The sequence below is a fragment of the Tribolium madens genome, unplaced genomic scaffold (genome assembly GCF_015345945.1).
Source record: "Tribolium madens isolate multiple individuals breed KSU strain unplaced genomic scaffold, Tmad_KSU_1.1 Scaffold_11;HRSCAF=98;Tcas5.2_LG3b, whole genome shotgun sequence".
NCBI lineage: Eukaryota > Metazoa > Arthropoda > Insecta > Coleoptera > Tenebrionidae > Tribolium > Tribolium madens.
In genome coordinates, this window is record NW_025400975.1 from 4,419,648 (window position 1) to 4,437,656 (window position 18,009).

The window sequence follows — 18,009 nt, forward strand, 5'->3', positions numbered from 1 at the left end:
TTTTTTGTAGAACTCAAAAACAAAAGGAAATTTCGAAAAATTTTATTCTTGTTAAATCATCACATTTTTATAGTACTTTATCACACATCAATTAGTTTTTTCAAAAAATAATTAGTTTAGGCAAAAAACGTTTGGTTCCATACTTTTTATTCACCTGGTATGTATAGTATTGTTTGCCCCTTTTTTTTTTCTTTCTTTATTTGTGGAGATATTTCCATTCTTCTTCTTCTTCTTTGGGTGACATAGCCTCAATCTCTTGCTTTCCTTTCTTCTCCTTTTTTGGCAAAAGTACCAAATCTTTTTTTTATAGGATCTCCCAGTGCAGTGTTTGGTCCTCGCCGGAAACTCCATATCCCAAATGGATCAAGACTCGTTTCCTAAAGAGGTCCAAAGGCTACACATCGGGCGCAACAACCTCAAAACCCTTAACAAGACCCTAACTAATCTCTCCGACCTCATTTGGTTATTCGCCAATTCTAATGAACTGACAGATCTAGAAGGGGAGTTACCCCTCGATGCTAAGAAACTAAAAATGATCCACTTTTCCAACAATAAAATCGAGAAACTTCCTCAACAGTTAAAATCACTAACATATCTCGAATCTCTCTTTTTCCAATACAACCACATACAAAGTCTTGACGGAACATTGGGGAAAGCACGGAAACTGGTCCGAGTTGTTTTAGAACACAACAATATTAAAACAGTAAGTTGGAATTAATTTTACACCGAAAAATAATTACATGATTTCTAGTTGACCAAAGAAGATTTTACCGAAAACGAAATACTCGAATCTCTTATTTTAGGCCACAATGAGATCACGTCACTAAATAACTCGCTTTTGAATTTAAAAAACTTGAATTTTTTGAATATGACGTTCAATCATCTCAGCGAGTTTTCGTTTCAAGAAATTGTGGGCCTTCAAGAATTGAAAAGCATCGATTTGTCGTACAATAGAATCAAAACTTTGATCGGACCGGCAACTGTAAGTTTTTTGTGTTTGAAATCCATTATTTTTTAAATCTTGTAGAATTTGGTCGAATGGAATATAAAATTGACTGAGCTTAAACTGGATCATAATGAAATCGAGTCACTTGATGGCGCTTTGTCGGGCTTGCCTGAGCTTTTGCGACTAAATTTGAGTTTTAATAAATTGCGAAGAATATCCCCAGATGATCTGATAGGTTTAGATCAGTTGAGGTTGCTGGATGTGTCTCATAATTATCTAACAACGCTGGAAGAAACGAGCAAGGTGAGTGAAAAAATGGAAAATTTGATCAAAAGAGTGATTCTGTATTTTTTTTATAGACTTTTCTTCCCCGTTTGGAAGAGTTAAGGGCCAGTCATAATTATCTAACAATTTTAGAAAGAGATTTCCATGGACTTCCAGTTTTGTGTCACGCTGATCTATCAAATAATCAAATTGTTGCCCTTGGAAGGGATTTAGTGAGCAAAACTAGATGCAAAATCGGTCATGGGGTGCATGAAGGCACTTGGGATACCCTCAAAATATATTTACAAGGTAAACTACTAAACTAGACAAAAAAACTTTTCTAAAAACCCAAGATTTTAAATCTCTTATAGACGTTTGTTTAGTTATTCGGCGCTCTAGAGCAACTATTAATTTTCTTATAGGGCATTTTTAAGAATTTTGTCATTAGTTATCGATATAGGGCATTACAAAGTAAAAGAAGGCATTTAAAAACTATCTAAATCTGGGGCATTATATGGCTTTCTATAGTGTTATTACGTGGTTTATGACATTTTAAATTGTTTTTATAGACAACCCCATTTTGTGCGACGCCGCCCTCCCGGAAATCATGTCCTCGATGGAAATCAACCATACTCGAATCTACGGCGTGTCCCATTGCCCTCCCATGAGCGAGCAGCCCGTCACCAGCAAGCCCAACGCCTTCCTGGGCTACATCCCCGAAACCACCCCTTCCCTCCCCGCGGTCATCGCCAGCCAACCCTCGCAAGATAGCGAACCTAACAACCAGCTCAAACCCATGTTCAAAACTTCAGCTTACGAGGCCATCCAGCTCTCCATCCCCCACAAAAACAACCTCGAGGACACGGCCACCAAGACGCAGGAGGTGGACTTGCACCAGAACGACCAGTACCGAATGGAGGAGCCGAAAATCGACCCCGTGAAGCAGGAGAAGCAGCTGACGAAGTTGGCGTCGGAAATCGAGGAGTTGAGGAGTCGAGTGGAGGAGCTGGCCAATCAGAATCAGATTTTGCTCCACCAGCAGTCGAATAAGTCGACGGAGAGGCCGCCCAATGACGGGGAGAGGAAGCCGTGAGGAGGGAGATAGTACCTTTGTTTTTTACTGTAGTGTAGATTCTGATGCAAGTAACTTATTGCTAGTCATTTGTAGAAAAAAAATCAGAAATTTATGATGATGTTGAAAACAAAAGGGGTAGGAATGGGGGGAGATCAAGTATTGACTTTAGTTGTGAGTACAATTTATTATTTAGAGCAGTATGACAATAACGAGTGCCATGGATTTATCGAAATATGTATTTTTCTAGTAGTTTGAGACTCTTTTTCTCATTATTATTTTTAGGATTCAATTCTGAACTCATCCAGTAGTCTCTAGTGATGTAAATATTTTCATTACTAACTTTTCTACCTTTTAGATAAATGACGAAATACTGTCATAGGTAATTTGTGTGTATTTATATTATTAAAAATATATATTATTTTATGAAACACCGCGTGTTTTATTTCTTAAAAAAAAATCTAATATCCTAACCACGCAAATATACAGTATAGCTCCAGTAAATTTTGAAAACCATTTTGTCACTAAATTGACAGTATCACCTTTTTAGTTCTTTACGTTATTGTGCAAGAGATTTTGACAGCAAAAAACTTCTGTTCATTTGAACAAAAATATAAATCAAAGTAGTCTGAAATTAAGTTGGTAATACATAGTGAATAATATGTAGTTAAGATTATTCAATGCCACCAAAATTTCAAAATAAAAAATCAAAATTCAAAATAAACTGAAGTAACACCAAAAACATTCTCTGATTCTCATAGAAAGTGTAATTTGCTTCTAAAGTTGGTCAACTTTATGATGCTGAACGTTGAATTTGTACAAGAAGCTAGCGTATTTCTTGATTTAAAAATAGTTTTCACTAATAAATCTGTTTTTATTTTTCTGTGATTGAAAGAAATACACTACAGTCTCAATTAAGACTTTCTCATAAGAATGTTTCCTTAGAACATGTTAATTCAAGGAATGAAAAAGTAAGAATAAAACTGACAACTCAATGCTACATTTTCTTGATTTACGAATGTTTTGTCTTCACTATTCACTTTAAAAAAAAACCTTTCACATGGTGTTTGGTTTTGTTTGTTAATTTTTTTGGTAAATTTTTTCAATTAAAACTACGAATAGTATTTAATATGATTAGAAAAACATTCAAAATATTAAGTTGGATAATGACTCTAAAATTAAGTTGGTAATGCTGAATAAGTAGTCAAGATTATTCAATGTCACTTTCAGAACTGCAGTCCATTTTAATGGAAAATATTATTATGTTGATAATCTTAATATTCTTAATTTGTGGCGGAGCAAAAAAATTTCAAAAATGCCTCAATTGACAGAGAAATGTGAAAAAATTTATCAACTTGCTTGCTTTAAATTTATTAAACAGAAGTACCTAATACAAGAGTCAAAATAAAATAAAAAAATAAGTAATATCAAAAACATTTCTTAAACCAAAATCAACAAACTATTCAAAAAACCAGTTTCACCAACGTGAGTTACATTTAATTAAAAATTACTACGATAACAACAATGGTTGCTATCTATTTCTTCGATGATTAAATTTAACAAATGTTGGTGAAACTAGCCCTAAGCCTCAGAAAACTAAAAGTACATTAAATTTTGTCAATTTTTGGCAACACAAAAACGAAAATATTAAAAAGATATAAAAGTGAATATGTTAAAAAATTGAGTAACACAAAAAAAATAATAAAAAACTAATTTCTTAAACTAGAAGTAACAAAACTTTGATTCGTAGAAAACTAAACCTTTCATTGTCAAGTCCTTACAACAAGAATTCAGTCACCTTAAATCTCTCTGGATCAAAGTTCGGATAAAACTGATCCAACCAATTGGTGATCCTTTCCTGATAATCCCGATGTGAAGGATTGGCTAAAACCTTCAGCAACTGGGCATACCCCGAAACGCCCCCACAGTCCTCTGGAGGACAAGCACGTCGCCCTCCCACGCATTTAGGATAAGAAACAGTGGTCTTAAATGGCAATATTTTCTCCAAAACCACAAGATGCTCCCAATTATCGCCAAAATCATAACTGTATTTGACTCTATCGTTAGGAGTCTTCAAAAATTGTGATAATTTCACTTTATCCTCTTTAATAACTTGTTCAGATTCGAAATCCAAGAAATTCTCATAATTAACATCCACAATGCGAATATTTTCAACAGTCTCAAACTCATGAAGATGGCACTCTCTCCACCCCATGAAGAGTTGGATGTATTCATGGAGCTGTTCAAAAGTGTCGGAATTGCAAACTTGAATACGGCGCCAGATTGGGGGGCGGATTCCCATAAGAGTTATTTTTAATTGTAGAATGGCTTTGGGAGTCCTGTGTATTTATTTCTGACAAAAACAAACTTAGAAAAGGGGCACTTACCCCTCGCCTTGATCGGTGCTGCTTGTGGCCATTTCGGAGCTTATTTCAAACACAAACACAAAAATACGCAATTAAAGCACTCCTTGCTTAGGTCTTTGCACTAAATTTAACGAAAAACTACAAGTAAATACTGTTTTCAGGACAAAAACGCAATGCAAAAAACACTGATCTGAAGATTGTTGCATTTGAACCGTCGAGAGTCTGGGGGCTTTTGAGGTACCAACATTACTTTGTTTCATTGTTGAATTACATTCAATTTCTTACGATCTTAAAAAATAAAAATAATATTTAAAACAATAATGTGTAATAATATTTTTGTCTCAATAAGCATCTTATTTAAGATTCAAGCCTCCTCAGTGTTCTGAATTGTTCTCAGCAGATAAACAATTTAGAGTCGCTTCAAGGCGAAAGTTGGCCAAACTTCTTTCTAGTTTAAAGTGTTCAAAATAAAAAAAATGTTAAAATAACAAATAATATTATTAAATACAAAACTTAAAAAAAATTAATTAATTAATTATGCACCCCATATGGTCAAACTACATACGAACCGCTACTGACTACAGCAGAATGGTAAAATGTAAATCAAATGAAAATCAAATTATTAATAAAGTAATTAAATTTTTGTGTTTAGTATTTAAAATATTCATTTCATTTTTGTAATTGAAAAATAATAAAATAAAATTTTAATTTGTTTACTTCAACGATATTAAAAATTTAGTTGGTACCACGAAAGTTCCTGGACGGTTCAAATGTGCAACAATCTTCACACCATTGTTATTTTAGTATTTTTTTATCTTATATTTTTGTTGTAAAATCGGTTATTGGTTGTGGTTTTTCGTTAAATTTAGCTCAAAAGCCAATTAGTGAATGCCTGAAATCCGAATTTTTATATTTGTGTATGAAATGCGCACTAGCAGCACCGAACAAGGCGTGGGGTAAGTGTTCATTTTTGAGGTTGTTTTTGTGAGAAATAAATGCGCAGGACTCCTAAAGCAATTCTACAATTAAAAATAACTCTGATGGGAATCCTCCCCCCGGTCTGGCGCCGTATTCACGTTTGCAGTTCCGACACTTTTGAGCAGCTCCAAGAACACATCCAACGTTTCATGGGTTGGAAACAGTCTCATCTTCATGAGTTTGAAACTGATGAAAATATCCACATTGTGGATGTTGATTACGAGGACGTTTTTGGTTTCGATTTTGATAAAGTTGTTAAAGAAGACAAAGTGAAATTATCACAATTTTTAAAGACTCCAAACGATAAAGTCAAATACATTTATGATTTTGGCGATAATTGGGAGCATCTTGTGGTTTTGGAGAAAATATTACCATTTAAAGACACTGTTTGTTATCCTAAATGCGTGGGAGGGCGACGTGCTTGTCCTCCAGAGGACTGTGGGGGCGTTTCGGGGTATGCCGAGTTGCTGAAGGTTTTAGCCAATCCTTCACCTTCGGAATGTGAGAAAAAGGTCATCTGTTGTTTGGATCAGTATTATCCTAACTTTGATCCAGAAAGATTTGAGGTGACTGAATTCTAGTTGTAAGAACTTCGAAAATGAAAGATTTAGTTTTCTATACTAACTAAAAAGAGCCAAATTTTTTACTTCAAGTTGATATTACGCCAATTTCACTTTTGTATTACTTTTAATAAATCTAAACCAGACGATTTTTTAATGAGCAGGAGTTCTACGTATTTATATTTCAATTGAGACATTTTTTCTCTTTTGCTTTGCTAAAAATTGACAAAATAAGGGTTAATAAGGAGAATATTAACATTCCATATGGTTTCATCAATGAAAGATTGTTGTTCTTAATTTAGTTTTCTGAAATTTAGAATATTTTGTAACTTTCAGTTTAATAAATGTTTTGGTAGGTATTTCTTTAATTTATTTTGCCTCTTGTATTGTTTTGACTCATATATCTAAAGCATTGAAGTTATTTTTTACTGAGAATTTGTTTTACATTTTTCCAGTCAATTGAGACAGTTTTAAACTTATTGCACTACCAAAAATTATGGTTGTTAACGTATTTAGGGCTGTTAAAAAGGCTATAACGATCGATGAATTCTCCCATACGAAATTATTTTATTTAAAAACCTTTTGTGTTTCTTAAAATTTTGAATGCTTTTCTAATCATATTGAATATGTAATATCCACAGTTTTACTTGAAAAAAAATACTTAAGCATTTTTATTATGCAACAAAGAATAACAAACAAAACCAAATTAACGACTTGTGAAAGGTTTTTGTGAAAGTGAAAAATGAAGGCAAAACATTAGTAAAAAAATAGAGTATTGAATTCGTGAGTATTCTCATATTTCGCTCATCGTTGAATTAAAATGTTTAAGGAAGCATTCTTGTGCAAAGTTTTTTTAAACTCTCTGTATATGTATATCTAAATCTTTCAACTACAGGAAAATAAAACACAGATTTAATAGTGAAAACTATTTTTATTTAATAAATATGTAATTGAATTAAAAAATTATAAATCAAATACTTTCAATGTCTTTTACAAATTCCGTCAAAAGGTTATCAACATTTTCCATCTTAAACTCGACCAACTTTAGAAGCAAATTACACTTCCTCAAAGTCACATTATGTCTTTTGGCTAACTTGCAACAATCGATAAGCATTTTCTCCGAACCAGACGGCGCTATAAACCGAAACTCAGGTCTATCTTCAAACATTATATCCACAAAATCGGCAATTTTGTCAATCCTTTTCTCATCCACCAACTGTATTTTCTGTCCCTCGAAATGGCCCTTGAAGAAGAGCTCTTGTTCGTCGTTTTCGTTAGTTTTGAGAACAAAAGTATTGCACACTCCTAACATCAATGCAGCTTCATATTCGGTCAAAAACCTCTGATCCTCTTCCTTCTCCCTCATATTTCGAAAAATGCAGGAAACGATAAACTTCATCGATTTGAGCCGACTCTTCGGCACTCCGACACAATTTGCGTAGCGAAATTCGTCGGCTTTGGGGGTCACAGGGGGGCCGTCGGTGGCCCCGGCCCTCAGACGAGCCACGAGACTTTTGAGGAAAATCGGGATATACTCGGATTGTTCCTGGACGTAGTCTTTGACGGTGTACCTGTCAGGACCACAGGATAACTCCAAACGGGCCTTCACGTATGCCATTATGATAACAGTGATATACACCAAAAGGATTACTTGCATTATTATCAGATACAGAGAGAAATAGGCATAAGCCAATTGGAAAGTTATGAATTGGGTCAGGTCGAATTGGTCAGGTTTCAACGAGAGTTGGATGAGAGTGGCTACAATTTTAACGAAAAATGCCAATTCGACGAATTCGTTGTTGAAAATAATAATTCCGACGAAAGCAAAAGCTGTGATTATCACTCCGAAGGAGAACGTCACCGCTCCAAGAGGCACAGCGGCCATTGCTAGGGTGCGTTCCATTATTCGGAAAAACTGACCGAATCGGAGGAACTTCCAGAGCCTTGCGGTAGCGAAACACACCAAAACACCGACAAAATAAGTTAGAAACTCCTCCAAATACATCATATTGAAATAGCTGATAAAGTCGTTGTGTTTCACCGCTTCCAAAGACTTGAGATAACGCTCAACCATCTTGATCCGAAGGATAAACATCGAGATGCTCAACAGACTCATGAAATTTATCACCAAGTCCACCATTAACCAGAATTTTTTGTAGAAAGTTGTGATATTTTTTGTTATTCCCAGGAGCAGTTTGATATTGAGCATGCTGACCCAGAATAGGAATAGAATGAAGTAGACCATTGTTTTGATTTCGACTTCGTTCTGGACGAATAACATTCGGACGACGTTGATCTAGAAATGGGGAGTTTTTGACACAGTTTTGACAATATTTATTCGTACTTGGAGGATTGTCGAAGTGTATCCTGTAGCGCTTTGCTCAAACAGCAAATTAACAGCGACGAAAACGTTGTAGTTTGCGTTGTATGTCAAAAATTCGATAAAGACGCTCCGGGTCTGGTAGTCGAGCCATTTCATGTCGAACATTTTTTGTAAATTGGCATAAGAGTTGAAAAGCGTGCGGCCGAGGAATGCCAGGTACCCGCCGCCACTGTACGTCCCTATCCAGCCTTGCAAAATTTGGAAACAAGTTTAAATGAAGCTTTTATATTCATAAATAAATGAAATTTTATTTATTTACCACCTTATATTTGAAAACAACCCTAATGCTTTCTTTACCCAGCTTTAAAAAAAATACTTATCCTATGAATTGCTAAATTATTCTTTAATATATACGTACAAGGTGATTCTTTTAGGGCCTACATTAGAAACTTTTTAACTTCTAATGCAGATAGGAATTTGAAATTTTGTACACAACCCAAATCTACCAGTCTGAGTTTAACTAAATTATTTTTAAAATGGCTGAACTTCCGGAACTACGCGCCAAATAATCATAAAAGCTTTGCAATTTGACAGTTGACAATTTTAGGAAACTCTTGGAACCTTTGGTTATCGAATGCAAGAAAAATTATTCACTTATCGCAAACGGTTCAAGAGTTGTGATGTTTTTAAAGAACCTCTGCAAATGTGAATTTTGAGCAAAAAATTGACATAACTATGACAGATAAGTACTAACAACTAAGTAAAGTCTGTTTTTTTTTTAATGGAAATTACCAAGTCAAAATTTTGGTGAAAAAATTGGTAGCAGCTTGTCTTCATAGCCACAAATTTTGTTTGTTCTTTGTTTTTGTCCCTAGAAATTTTGTTAAAAAATTATGGTTATGTGTTCCAATTGAGATGTTGACAAAATTTTGACTTTTTATGAATCTTGTGTGCCTGTTTGCTCTTTGAAAGCGCTATAATTGAATACCTGAGGACAGACATCATTACCTAAGGTCTAAAGACGTAATTCAGTGCTAATAATTTTGACAGAAACACACCGCAAGTAAGTATAATGTTGTGGACAAAAATGAGATTCTTGCTACAAAAACTTGAAAGAAAAAGAATGTATATAACCGAAAAAAGTTATTTAGCAAAAGATACAAGTAGGTATTATAATGACTGGCAATAAATTTTGTGTAATTGATTGAAATGAGCTCAAAGTTGATGCTATAAATTCTTCTTCAGCTTTAGTTTCAAAATTGTGACTTTTTCAACTCATTCCTCAAAAAACGATGCACAAGGCACTAATTTAATTGCGTTCTTTCCGAGGTTCTTTTCTCATTCATGTTTATTTTGTACTCTTGTCGATTTCTTGCTAAAAATTAAGAATATTTAGCAAACCTGCATTACAAATTGCGTCTACATTTTAACGGGCCCTTTTTCTAACTTCTTGCTTGCGAACTATTCGTTTCCAAATTTCGAAAAAACTGTTGGTTTCCGAATTTGTTTCTTTTTTGGTGTTTCGTCTCTAAATTGTCTTAGACGATTTTTTGTGTTCACGTTTAATGACATTGTTTTCAAATTAATTCAAAAAACCGGAACTGCCAACTTCCTTTATTAAAATTACCATGAATGAATTTACTAGTGATGCCAACGTTAGGACTGTTTGGCATTTCCATTAAAAAAAAAAACAGACTTTACATATTACTCAGTTTGGAGAGGAGAATTCAAAAATGCAATAAAAATAAGTGGTTACCATTTAAAAATTCAAAGTTGGCGTCAATTTCTCGTAGTTCCGGAAGTTCTGCCATTTTGAAAATAATTTAATTGAACTTAGACTGGTCGATTTGAGTTGTGCACAAAATTTCAAATTTCTATCTGCATTAGAAGTTAAAAAGTTTCTAATATAGGCCCTAAAAGAATCACCTTGTATATAACTTTTTTACCTATAGTTCCCCACGTTTCCGTTTCAGTCTCCGTCGCATACTTCCAAATGGATTTCAACCTGTCATACTCCGCCCCCCTGGAGGCCGTTGCCCATTTAGGCAGGAAATCTCCCGTTTCCGCATCTTGAAACGAAAATTCCGGATGACAATGCATTTTGAGGAAGTCCATTTGGGCGGGGACTTCACAAGCATTCGCCATAATACGATGCTGACGAATTCTTGGAACTCCAATCACTTTATTTGCATTATCTATCATCATTCCAGATGGTGGGATTGTGAAGTTTGTGTACCAATTCGTAGGATGGAGTATTTGAATCAAAGTGGTATTTATGTATTGATAAACTCTGTAATTTTTTTTTTTGTAAACTTTGAACTGAATTATGTACACATACTCGGAAATTGTGCTGATTTCTGAAAATTGCAAACTTCGAGTGTGTTCACCCTGGACCATACTTTCGACTTCGCTTTTACTAACTGTTGTTAGAGTGCCTTGATAGACTAGAACAAACATGTACAAAATAATGTTATACAGGGAGTACATAAAAAGGTCTTGCAAGTCGTCGTAAATGCTTCTACGAAGTTCGACGACTATACGTCGTCTCTGAAATCAAATATTATTTTTTCGTACACTTGTAAACAAAACTTTACAATTAATTGTGCGGCTTTTAATGGTGTGTACAAATGCTGCATCATGGGTCGAAAAAGCGACTCGTCGAATTTTTTATACAAATACAATCTCTGTTTTTCAATATTTTGAAGAATTGCATTAAATCTTTTATCGAATGAAACTCTCTGAAAAAAATTGATAAATACTTGGTTATTTTCCCCATTCTTGGTGGTACCAGTTTAAATTTACAAATGGACGTCTGGATTATAATAAAAATATTTTCGATCACGACTACGCAGAAAATGCAAGCTACTAAACTAGTCGCCAACCAAATCAAACTAAAATTATAGGGGACCCAAAATCCATAAATAATCAAAAATGAAGTTGTTATCGTAATTAAAATACATAGCAAAGCTCTGGAAAGAATCACTCTGTATACGAATTAAACCACCACATTATACTTACTTGCAATAGACTGAGTATTTGTGCGACTTGTAATACACCGTGTCGAAAATTTTAAATTCGATTTGCGAAAATCTGAAAATTAAATTTAACGTAAATTATGGTTGATCACACAGTTATGTTCAGGGTGAGTCAAATTTTGGGTCTTGCAAAAATAAATTTTCAAATCTTTTAAGAAAAATAACATTGTTATTCAAAACAATATAAAATATTTTTGGATTAATCCTAAAATTTGGCGCACTCTGTATATTAGCGAATTCACTATTTTGGGAATTATTAAACATGTTTTTTTAAATTTTTGTCCTATTTTTGTGTGACTTTTTTTGTAAAAGCGACTGTTTTTGGATTACCTAAACGTCCAAGCAATAGGTACATGAACCATAAACGACAAAATCGCGCACTGCATTGCCAGAAGCAACATATCAAAATCGAAAATAAACTTTTCGAATTTGTCCAAACAGTCTTTCAACGTCAGCGTCGGAGTACCAAGAAACACCAACACAAACGTATAAATCATCAAAATATTGGAAAAAACCACAGTTAGTCTGGTTTCATAACTAAAATTTGACTCTCCAGCCCATAACATCCACGTATGGAAATGATTACAGATTCGTATACGATTGGTGACTTTGCCTTTTTCTTCCCTAGGAGTGATGCAAAGATATGTAACGGCGTTTTTATCTACTGCGAAACGCGTTCTCACTTTGAAGTAGACTTGAACACGTTTTTGCATGTCGTAGACCACAATGTCTCGACAAGACCTACGAAATTAGATTTTTTCTCAATTAAATGGAAATAAAAGGGGTACCAAGAAGGGTTAAAACCGGTGCAGTCGAACCACAACTCGATTTCTTTGATAACTCCAAGATGACGATTTGTTGTCAATACAAACATGTCTTCGCTTTGGTTTTGGAGGAGACGAAGCTTGGGGTCGGGATAATTGAGGACATGTGGCTGTTAAAATTTTCATCAAGAAGGATAAAACAGAAGAAGGATACCAACCTCACTTATTCTCTTATCACCTTTGAGTCTTATCGTGATTTTGGACGTAGTACCAGCATGATGGACATTTTCTGTCCTCACAATTATGAGATAAGCATATCGATCATCCATAAGATTATCTGCCAGATAATACACTTCTTTGTACGTCTTAAACAACGTCAAAAAGAAGAAAAGACAAAATATAGCATAGGTCACAGCAACAGTAATAAAAATAACATAGCACGATTGAAGCACCAATACCACTTGAATCGGCAACACTTCTTGGACAAGCGCGTTCAAATTTTGAAAATAACCACTAATAACAGAGAAATGTGTACACTGACAGATGATAACATCATCACGAGAGGATTTTTCTCCCGTCTTGCAATCGAGTCTCCAAGCACGATCTTCTTTCACCCAACGGATACAAAATGATGATACAATAGTGAGATTATAATACAAAATTTTTGGACCACCTTCTTTCACGACGTTTCTATTAGGCAAAACTCCAATGTAAATCCACATGTCGTAACTGTTTTTGTTGATAATTCTAGTCGTTGTCATATTTTCACGGTCTATTGTCAGATTTTTAGAAAAATGATCGATTGTCGGAAACTCAAACTCTGTAACCACCACCTGGAAAAAATCGATTGTAGCACTCGTGTGTTCAAATTATTTCTCACATCAATGGCATTTTTCTCAGTCACGTTGAAAAAATCGAGATATAGAGTCGAATGTTTGGGAAAGCCAATCCTCCTGACTCTTATATGCCGATTCAAGTGTTCTTTTTTCATCTGTAGATATTTTTCCGGAATTGTAACATTCCCAGGTTTCATTTTAGTCTCAAACTTCTTCGTAACTTTGAGTTGAAGCTCGACGTAATTCAAAAAATGTCGGATTCGTTTCTTGCAAGAATCATGCCAGAATTGGACACTTACAATGCTGGTAACTGGACGTGTCTTGTCGTGGTTCCACCACATCAGATCTTTGGTCCAGACGGACATCTAGGGATGGTTTTTTTGGAAAATGGTTTTGGTCAATGTTTGAGTCAGTACCAGGAGATCGAAGTTGTGGGTGATGTCGTGGAAGTCTTTAGATGGGATTAAAGTCACGTTTAGTAGATTGATGCGAGTGCTAAGGATGTATTTTCCGGCGTCTTTGGCCACCACAGTGGCGGAGCTTTCGCCGAATCTTCGGGAGACGTGTTGGCCGACCGCCATGGTCATGGCTATGGTCTTGGCGGCTTTTGCGGTGGCTTCGATGACGTTGTTTGTTATTGTGTTAAACTAAAATTAGAGTTTTTAATAAAAACATGGAATTTTACGATTTTTTGTCCAAATACAAAACAAAAACATTAATTCTGATATTTATTTTGGTTTTGAAAATTGATAAACGATATTAATTGTTTTTGTTTCATATTTCTTGACACTTTTTCATTATTAGAATTGTACATTTTCCATTTTTTCCGTGTAATGTTTATCATAATCGATATAATCGGGATAATTTTCAACAACATAAGCTTCCAGAGGCACTGCTGGGAGTTCTTTAATCGTTATATTACCACCGGTGATTGGTTCCAAAGCCTCGAAATTTTCATGTATGTTAGCTTCCAAGCATTTACTCAAAGTGCTAAACAAAACTAATACTTTTTCAAAAAAAAAAAACACGAAATTTTTACTTCTGAATAAGTTCCGTTTTGTCTTCCGAAGTCAAGGCTGGATTTTTTTCCTTCACAGCTTCTGTGTGTTTATCTATCAATCTTTTGCAAATTGCTGTTGCCATTTTGGCCAATACTGGATTTAAACGCGTCAACTCATGTTCGTTTATTAATTTGGTGATGGAATCGCTTATTGTCAGTAAATCATCAACACCTCCGGCTTTTGACTGAAACCAAAAATGACTTTATTCACTAGTGAATAAAGCAACTTACTTTTAATTCATCGCTGATGACTTCCAAAGTGAGATTTTTGATGAAATTTTTCGCATCATTTGAATCGATTTTCCCGAAAAGTATTTGTTCGACTAGAGCTTGAAATCTCTCCACTCCTTCTGATTTTTCCTTGGGATTATTGCTACCGACCATTTTTGAAATGGTTTTTTCACTGCCTTCGTAAAATTTTTTGTAGATTTCGACGGCTTCAGGACCGGTTTTTCTATCAGTAACGGAAACAACATTCGGATAGATTTGTTTATAGGTCGCAGGTCCCCCTCTTTTCGACACTTTTACGTAAAATTCGTGGCCTTTTGAGGGTGGCAACAGAAATTGCAAATGAAAAACGTCAGGATAATAACCGCTTATAACTATATTTCCTGAAAAATGGTGATGATTTTAACAATTGTCTTATTGAATTCCCTTACCTGACGATCCTACTTTCTCATCGCTATAAAACAACTCGTAGAAAAAGCTCGAATCGGGCGATTTTTCCACACAGCTAAACCGAAATTTCGTCGTGAGACTAAGACCGATATTTGGTGTCGTATCGCATCGGTCTACTATCGGAGACGAGGCAAATTTGACAAGAATCATGGTGGTACCCTGACGTTTGGCTTTCGGTCGAAGATGTAGCTTTATCATATATTCGTATCCTTCTTTGAGTACATTTTTCCTGATGAGGAATTTGGGGCCGATTCGACCGAAATGCGTCTGTGTATCGTAATCGAATGGGAGCCATCTTTTTGGTTTGTGCGGTGTGATTTCCCAGGCGTAATCGTCGTCTTTTATATCTTCGCAATTTGTTTCGCATTTGGCGCGAAAAAATGTCACGTCTTGAACGTTGGGAGTGTCTGTTTTGGGAGGACAGTTCTTCTCGCAGCTAAAATTTTGTTAGGTAATTTTATTGAAATTTTTTTGTCTTTGCATTTTGCAAAAATAATAAGGTTTCAGCTCTTTAAAAAATACCTAATCCTCAGCAGCGCTGCACTCGTCACAACCTCAATTTTTTGCCATGCATTCGCTGACGTTTTAAACTCCGTTGTGACGGTAAGTTTCACATTAAACACTTGCCCATTAATAGCTTCTTTCTCCGAAATACGAAACTCCTGTTCTTTGGAAACCGTGTCGGAATCACAGACACCTTTCCCTGTTTTCTGAGTGCAACTCCACTCAAATTTCATCGTATTCGCACCATTTGGGGTATTGGGGTCCATCGAGTCGGCCCCACTTACCACAATTTCCGTATCATTGGGAACAATACGTTCAGGGCCCCCGCGAATCACAACGATAGGAAGCACAGCTTTGATTTGGAAAAAGCACTCAAAAGGGGAAAATTTGGGCACATTTTCTTGTTTTGGTGTTAGGGTTGCTGTAATTTTGTAGAGACCAGGAGGGGATGTAAAAGGCTCAAATTTCAAATTTACGCTGTTTTGCATTTGGTGTTTGGATAAGTCGAAGCTTTCACTGCTTGTGGACTTGCCTGTTTTTGGGTCGACTGAAATAAGGACTTTTTTTGGGATTTTTTCGAGTTTTTTGTCTCACTAGTGTCTCTCGTTGCGGCAAATTTCCACTCATATTTTTCATACAAGGGCAATGCGGTTGAATGTGGGTCAATGTTGCTCCAGCTTGGTTCAAGTAGGAGAGCATTTTTGATCAGATAGTAGTTTTTTTCAGCGGCGCGTTTATTCGGATGGCTGAAAATGGTAAAGTTTATCAAAAATTGACACATTTGTGTGAGCTACCAATTGGCGAGAACTGGTTTTCCGTCATTTGCTCTAATTATTCCTGAAATTTCAGTATTTTTAAAGAAATGACTCATAGGGAAACTTACTATTAAACGTTTCGTTCTTATTTGCAAGAAAACAGTCTACTACATTTACTCCTACTATTAAAATTCCGATTTTTAGTATATTAAAAACACTTTTTCTTAAAGTACCGTTCATTGATTAGCGTCGTTATGACATATTTTTCTGTTGACATAGAATTAGAAATAAAATGTCAAAACTGTTCACGATGTCTGCTTTTTTTAGTGTTTTGCACCAGAAGTGGGGTTTCTATACATTTTAATCACAATTATTCTTGAAATTGAAAGAATTCAGATGATCTGAGTTTTTTATTTATTTGTTTATGATTGTTGTTAGGAATTTGTTTTTTTGACACTTTCAGTTTGAAATTTGTTTGTCATCATTATGTTTCAAAAGATTTTATTCTTTGCCCTGCTGTTTGGTCTCTGCATAAATGATGAAGGAAAATTTGACCCCACAAAAATGGATTATTGTGACAGAAAATGTCAGGATAAAAAATCTGTCGGTTGTGACTGTAAAACGAGAGGAACTCGGAAGGAATTGCAATTAGAAAAAATCTCGGATTTTCGACAACTAATTGTGGATAAACATAATTATTGGAGAAATTACCTCGCTTCTGGCAACGAAACGCGAAACTTTGCTAAATCGGTGTCCGATATGTTGGTTATGAATTATGACTTAGAACTTGAATTTTTGGCAAGATGTTACGGACGAAGCACATATGATGGAGATCACTCCTATTGTATAAAGTTGGAAAGATCCCAAAAAGCAGCGCAGAATACTTATGGTTTACATGGTTCGACGAACGATCCTCTTAAGCTGACTCAAAAGGGGATAGAAGCTTGGTAAATTAGAAGTTTTTCTATTGTCTTTCTATTTTTTATTTGATAGGTTTGGGGAAGTCGCTAATATGGAGGAGAATATGTATGGAAGCTTTCGTGTTTCAGCGAAGCCAACCGCAAACTTTATGACAATGGTTTGGGGAGACGCTAGCAGAGTAGGATGTGCTGTGATATATTCATCAGATACGAAAAAAGACAAATACAAGTATAAAGATATGGTAACAAGTCTCATCTGCAACTACGCTAAATCGAAGGGTTTTAAAAAAGACGTTCTCACTTGGGCGGCTCCGATACATACACAAGGACCACCTTGTACGAAATGTCCTGACATACCAAAATATAATAAATGTAACTCGAAGTACACCTCTTTATGTGGAGAACTAGAACCGGTCCCAACAGAAAAACCCTGGAATATGGACAAAAAAAAAAATAAGAGCTCTATTTCAAAAAACAATCTTTTTGGAGTGCTGGTTTTAGTTGTTTTATTGTTGGTGTTTCTGTAAAACTGTTTGAATTCAATTCATCATCAAAATTTTGAACACTTTTTTTTAGTATTTCGGTTTTGACTTTTGCTTTTTTTGACACTTTTATTACGAGAAATTATTGTACGTATTTTGTATTTAAAATTTTGAATAAAACAGTAACCAGTATTTTTTATTTCTGTTCAAATTATTATTGGTTTGGAATGTAATTAAATAAAATAAGGCTTTAGTTTTATTTTTTATACTTCTTTTTGAGGTAAGCGGTAATTTTTAATTGCTTATTATTGTTATTTTTTTATTGATTGTTCTTCTGGTAAAATAGTTTTATTTCATTTTATAAAAATAGCTGTTTATGTATCAAGTACGCAAAATGGGGTTTTAGGGGACGAATCGTAATTAATGACGAGGCGACGTAGGAGCGTACTATTTTATTGAGTTCGGA

At 35.0% G+C, this 18,009-nt stretch overlaps 5 protein-coding genes across 6 annotated transcripts in view; 3 read left to right on the forward strand and 2 right to left on the reverse strand.

Annotated features, from left to right (window-relative positions):
• Positions 1 to 2,715, forward strand: part of LOC123004600 (insulin-like growth factor-binding protein complex acid labile subunit) — a 9,182-nt gene extending 6,467 nt beyond the window's left edge. The window contains exons 3-7 of the mRNA XM_044397924.1: positions 311 to 703; positions 752 to 982; positions 1,028 to 1,249; positions 1,306 to 1,519; positions 1,780 to 2,715. Of these exons, the coding sequence (XP_044253859.1) occupies positions 311 to 703; positions 752 to 982; positions 1,028 to 1,249; positions 1,306 to 1,519; positions 1,780 to 2,303 (1,584 nt within the window). The 3' untranslated portion in view covers positions 2,304 to 2,715. The remainder of the gene's footprint in view (positions 1 to 310; positions 704 to 751; positions 983 to 1,027; positions 1,250 to 1,305; positions 1,520 to 1,779) is intronic.
• A 930-nt stretch (positions 2,716 to 3,645) lies between these two features.
• Positions 3,646 to 5,051, reverse strand: LOC123005213 (uncharacterized protein y4hQ-like). The gene is made up of 2 exons (XM_044398873.1): positions 4,670 to 5,051; positions 3,646 to 4,621 (listed from the first exon to the last, which is right to left on the reverse strand). The coding sequence occupies exons 1-2, from the start codon at positions 4,699 to 4,701 to the stop codon at positions 4,060 to 4,062; spliced, it is 594 nt and encodes a 197-aa protein (XP_044254808.1). The 5' UTR covers positions 4,702 to 5,051; the 3' UTR covers positions 3,646 to 4,059.
• A 370-nt stretch (positions 5,052 to 5,421) lies between these two features.
• On the forward strand, positions 5,422 to 6,415 carry LOC123006207 (uncharacterized protein y4hQ-like). Of its 2 annotated transcripts, none has more exons than XM_044400517.1 (2): positions 5,422 to 5,604; positions 5,663 to 6,415. In XM_044400517.1, exons 1-2 carry the CDS (start codon positions 5,568 to 5,570, stop codon positions 6,205 to 6,207), a joined length of 582 nt encoding a protein of 193 aa, XP_044256452.1. In that variant the 5' UTR covers positions 5,422 to 5,567; the 3' UTR covers positions 6,208 to 6,415. The 2 variants fall into 2 exon arrangements, with proteins under 2 accessions (XP_044256452.1, XP_044256445.1); XM_044400510.1 differs by having other exon boundaries at positions 5,471 to 5,604; positions 5,652 to 6,415.
• Positions 6,416 to 7,156: 741 nt separating this feature from the next.
• Positions 7,157 to 16,400, reverse strand: LOC123006379. Its single transcript, XM_044400818.1, has 20 exons — positions 16,270 to 16,400; positions 16,181 to 16,223; positions 15,981 to 16,132; positions 15,405 to 15,933; positions 14,864 to 15,318; positions 14,436 to 14,815; positions 14,184 to 14,389; positions 13,957 to 14,134; positions 13,561 to 13,791; positions 13,189 to 13,509; positions 12,527 to 13,141; positions 12,333 to 12,478; positions 11,875 to 12,285; positions 11,528 to 11,599; positions 11,298 to 11,478; positions 11,104 to 11,247; positions 10,848 to 11,056; positions 10,456 to 10,799; positions 8,531 to 8,757; positions 7,157 to 8,482 (listed from the first exon to the last, which is right to left on the reverse strand). Exons 1-20 carry the CDS (start codon positions 16,379 to 16,381, stop codon positions 7,157 to 7,159), a joined length of 6,282 nt encoding a protein of 2,093 aa, XP_044256753.1. The 5' UTR covers positions 16,382 to 16,400.
• On the forward strand, positions 15,851 to 17,735 carry LOC123006201 (scoloptoxin SSD558-like). The gene is made up of 2 exons (XM_044400497.1): positions 15,851 to 17,088; positions 17,135 to 17,735. Exons 1-2 carry the CDS (start codon positions 16,628 to 16,630, stop codon positions 17,586 to 17,588), a joined length of 915 nt encoding a protein of 304 aa, XP_044256432.1. The 5' UTR covers positions 15,851 to 16,627; the 3' UTR covers positions 17,589 to 17,735.
• Positions 17,736 to 18,009: the final 274 nt, after the last annotated feature.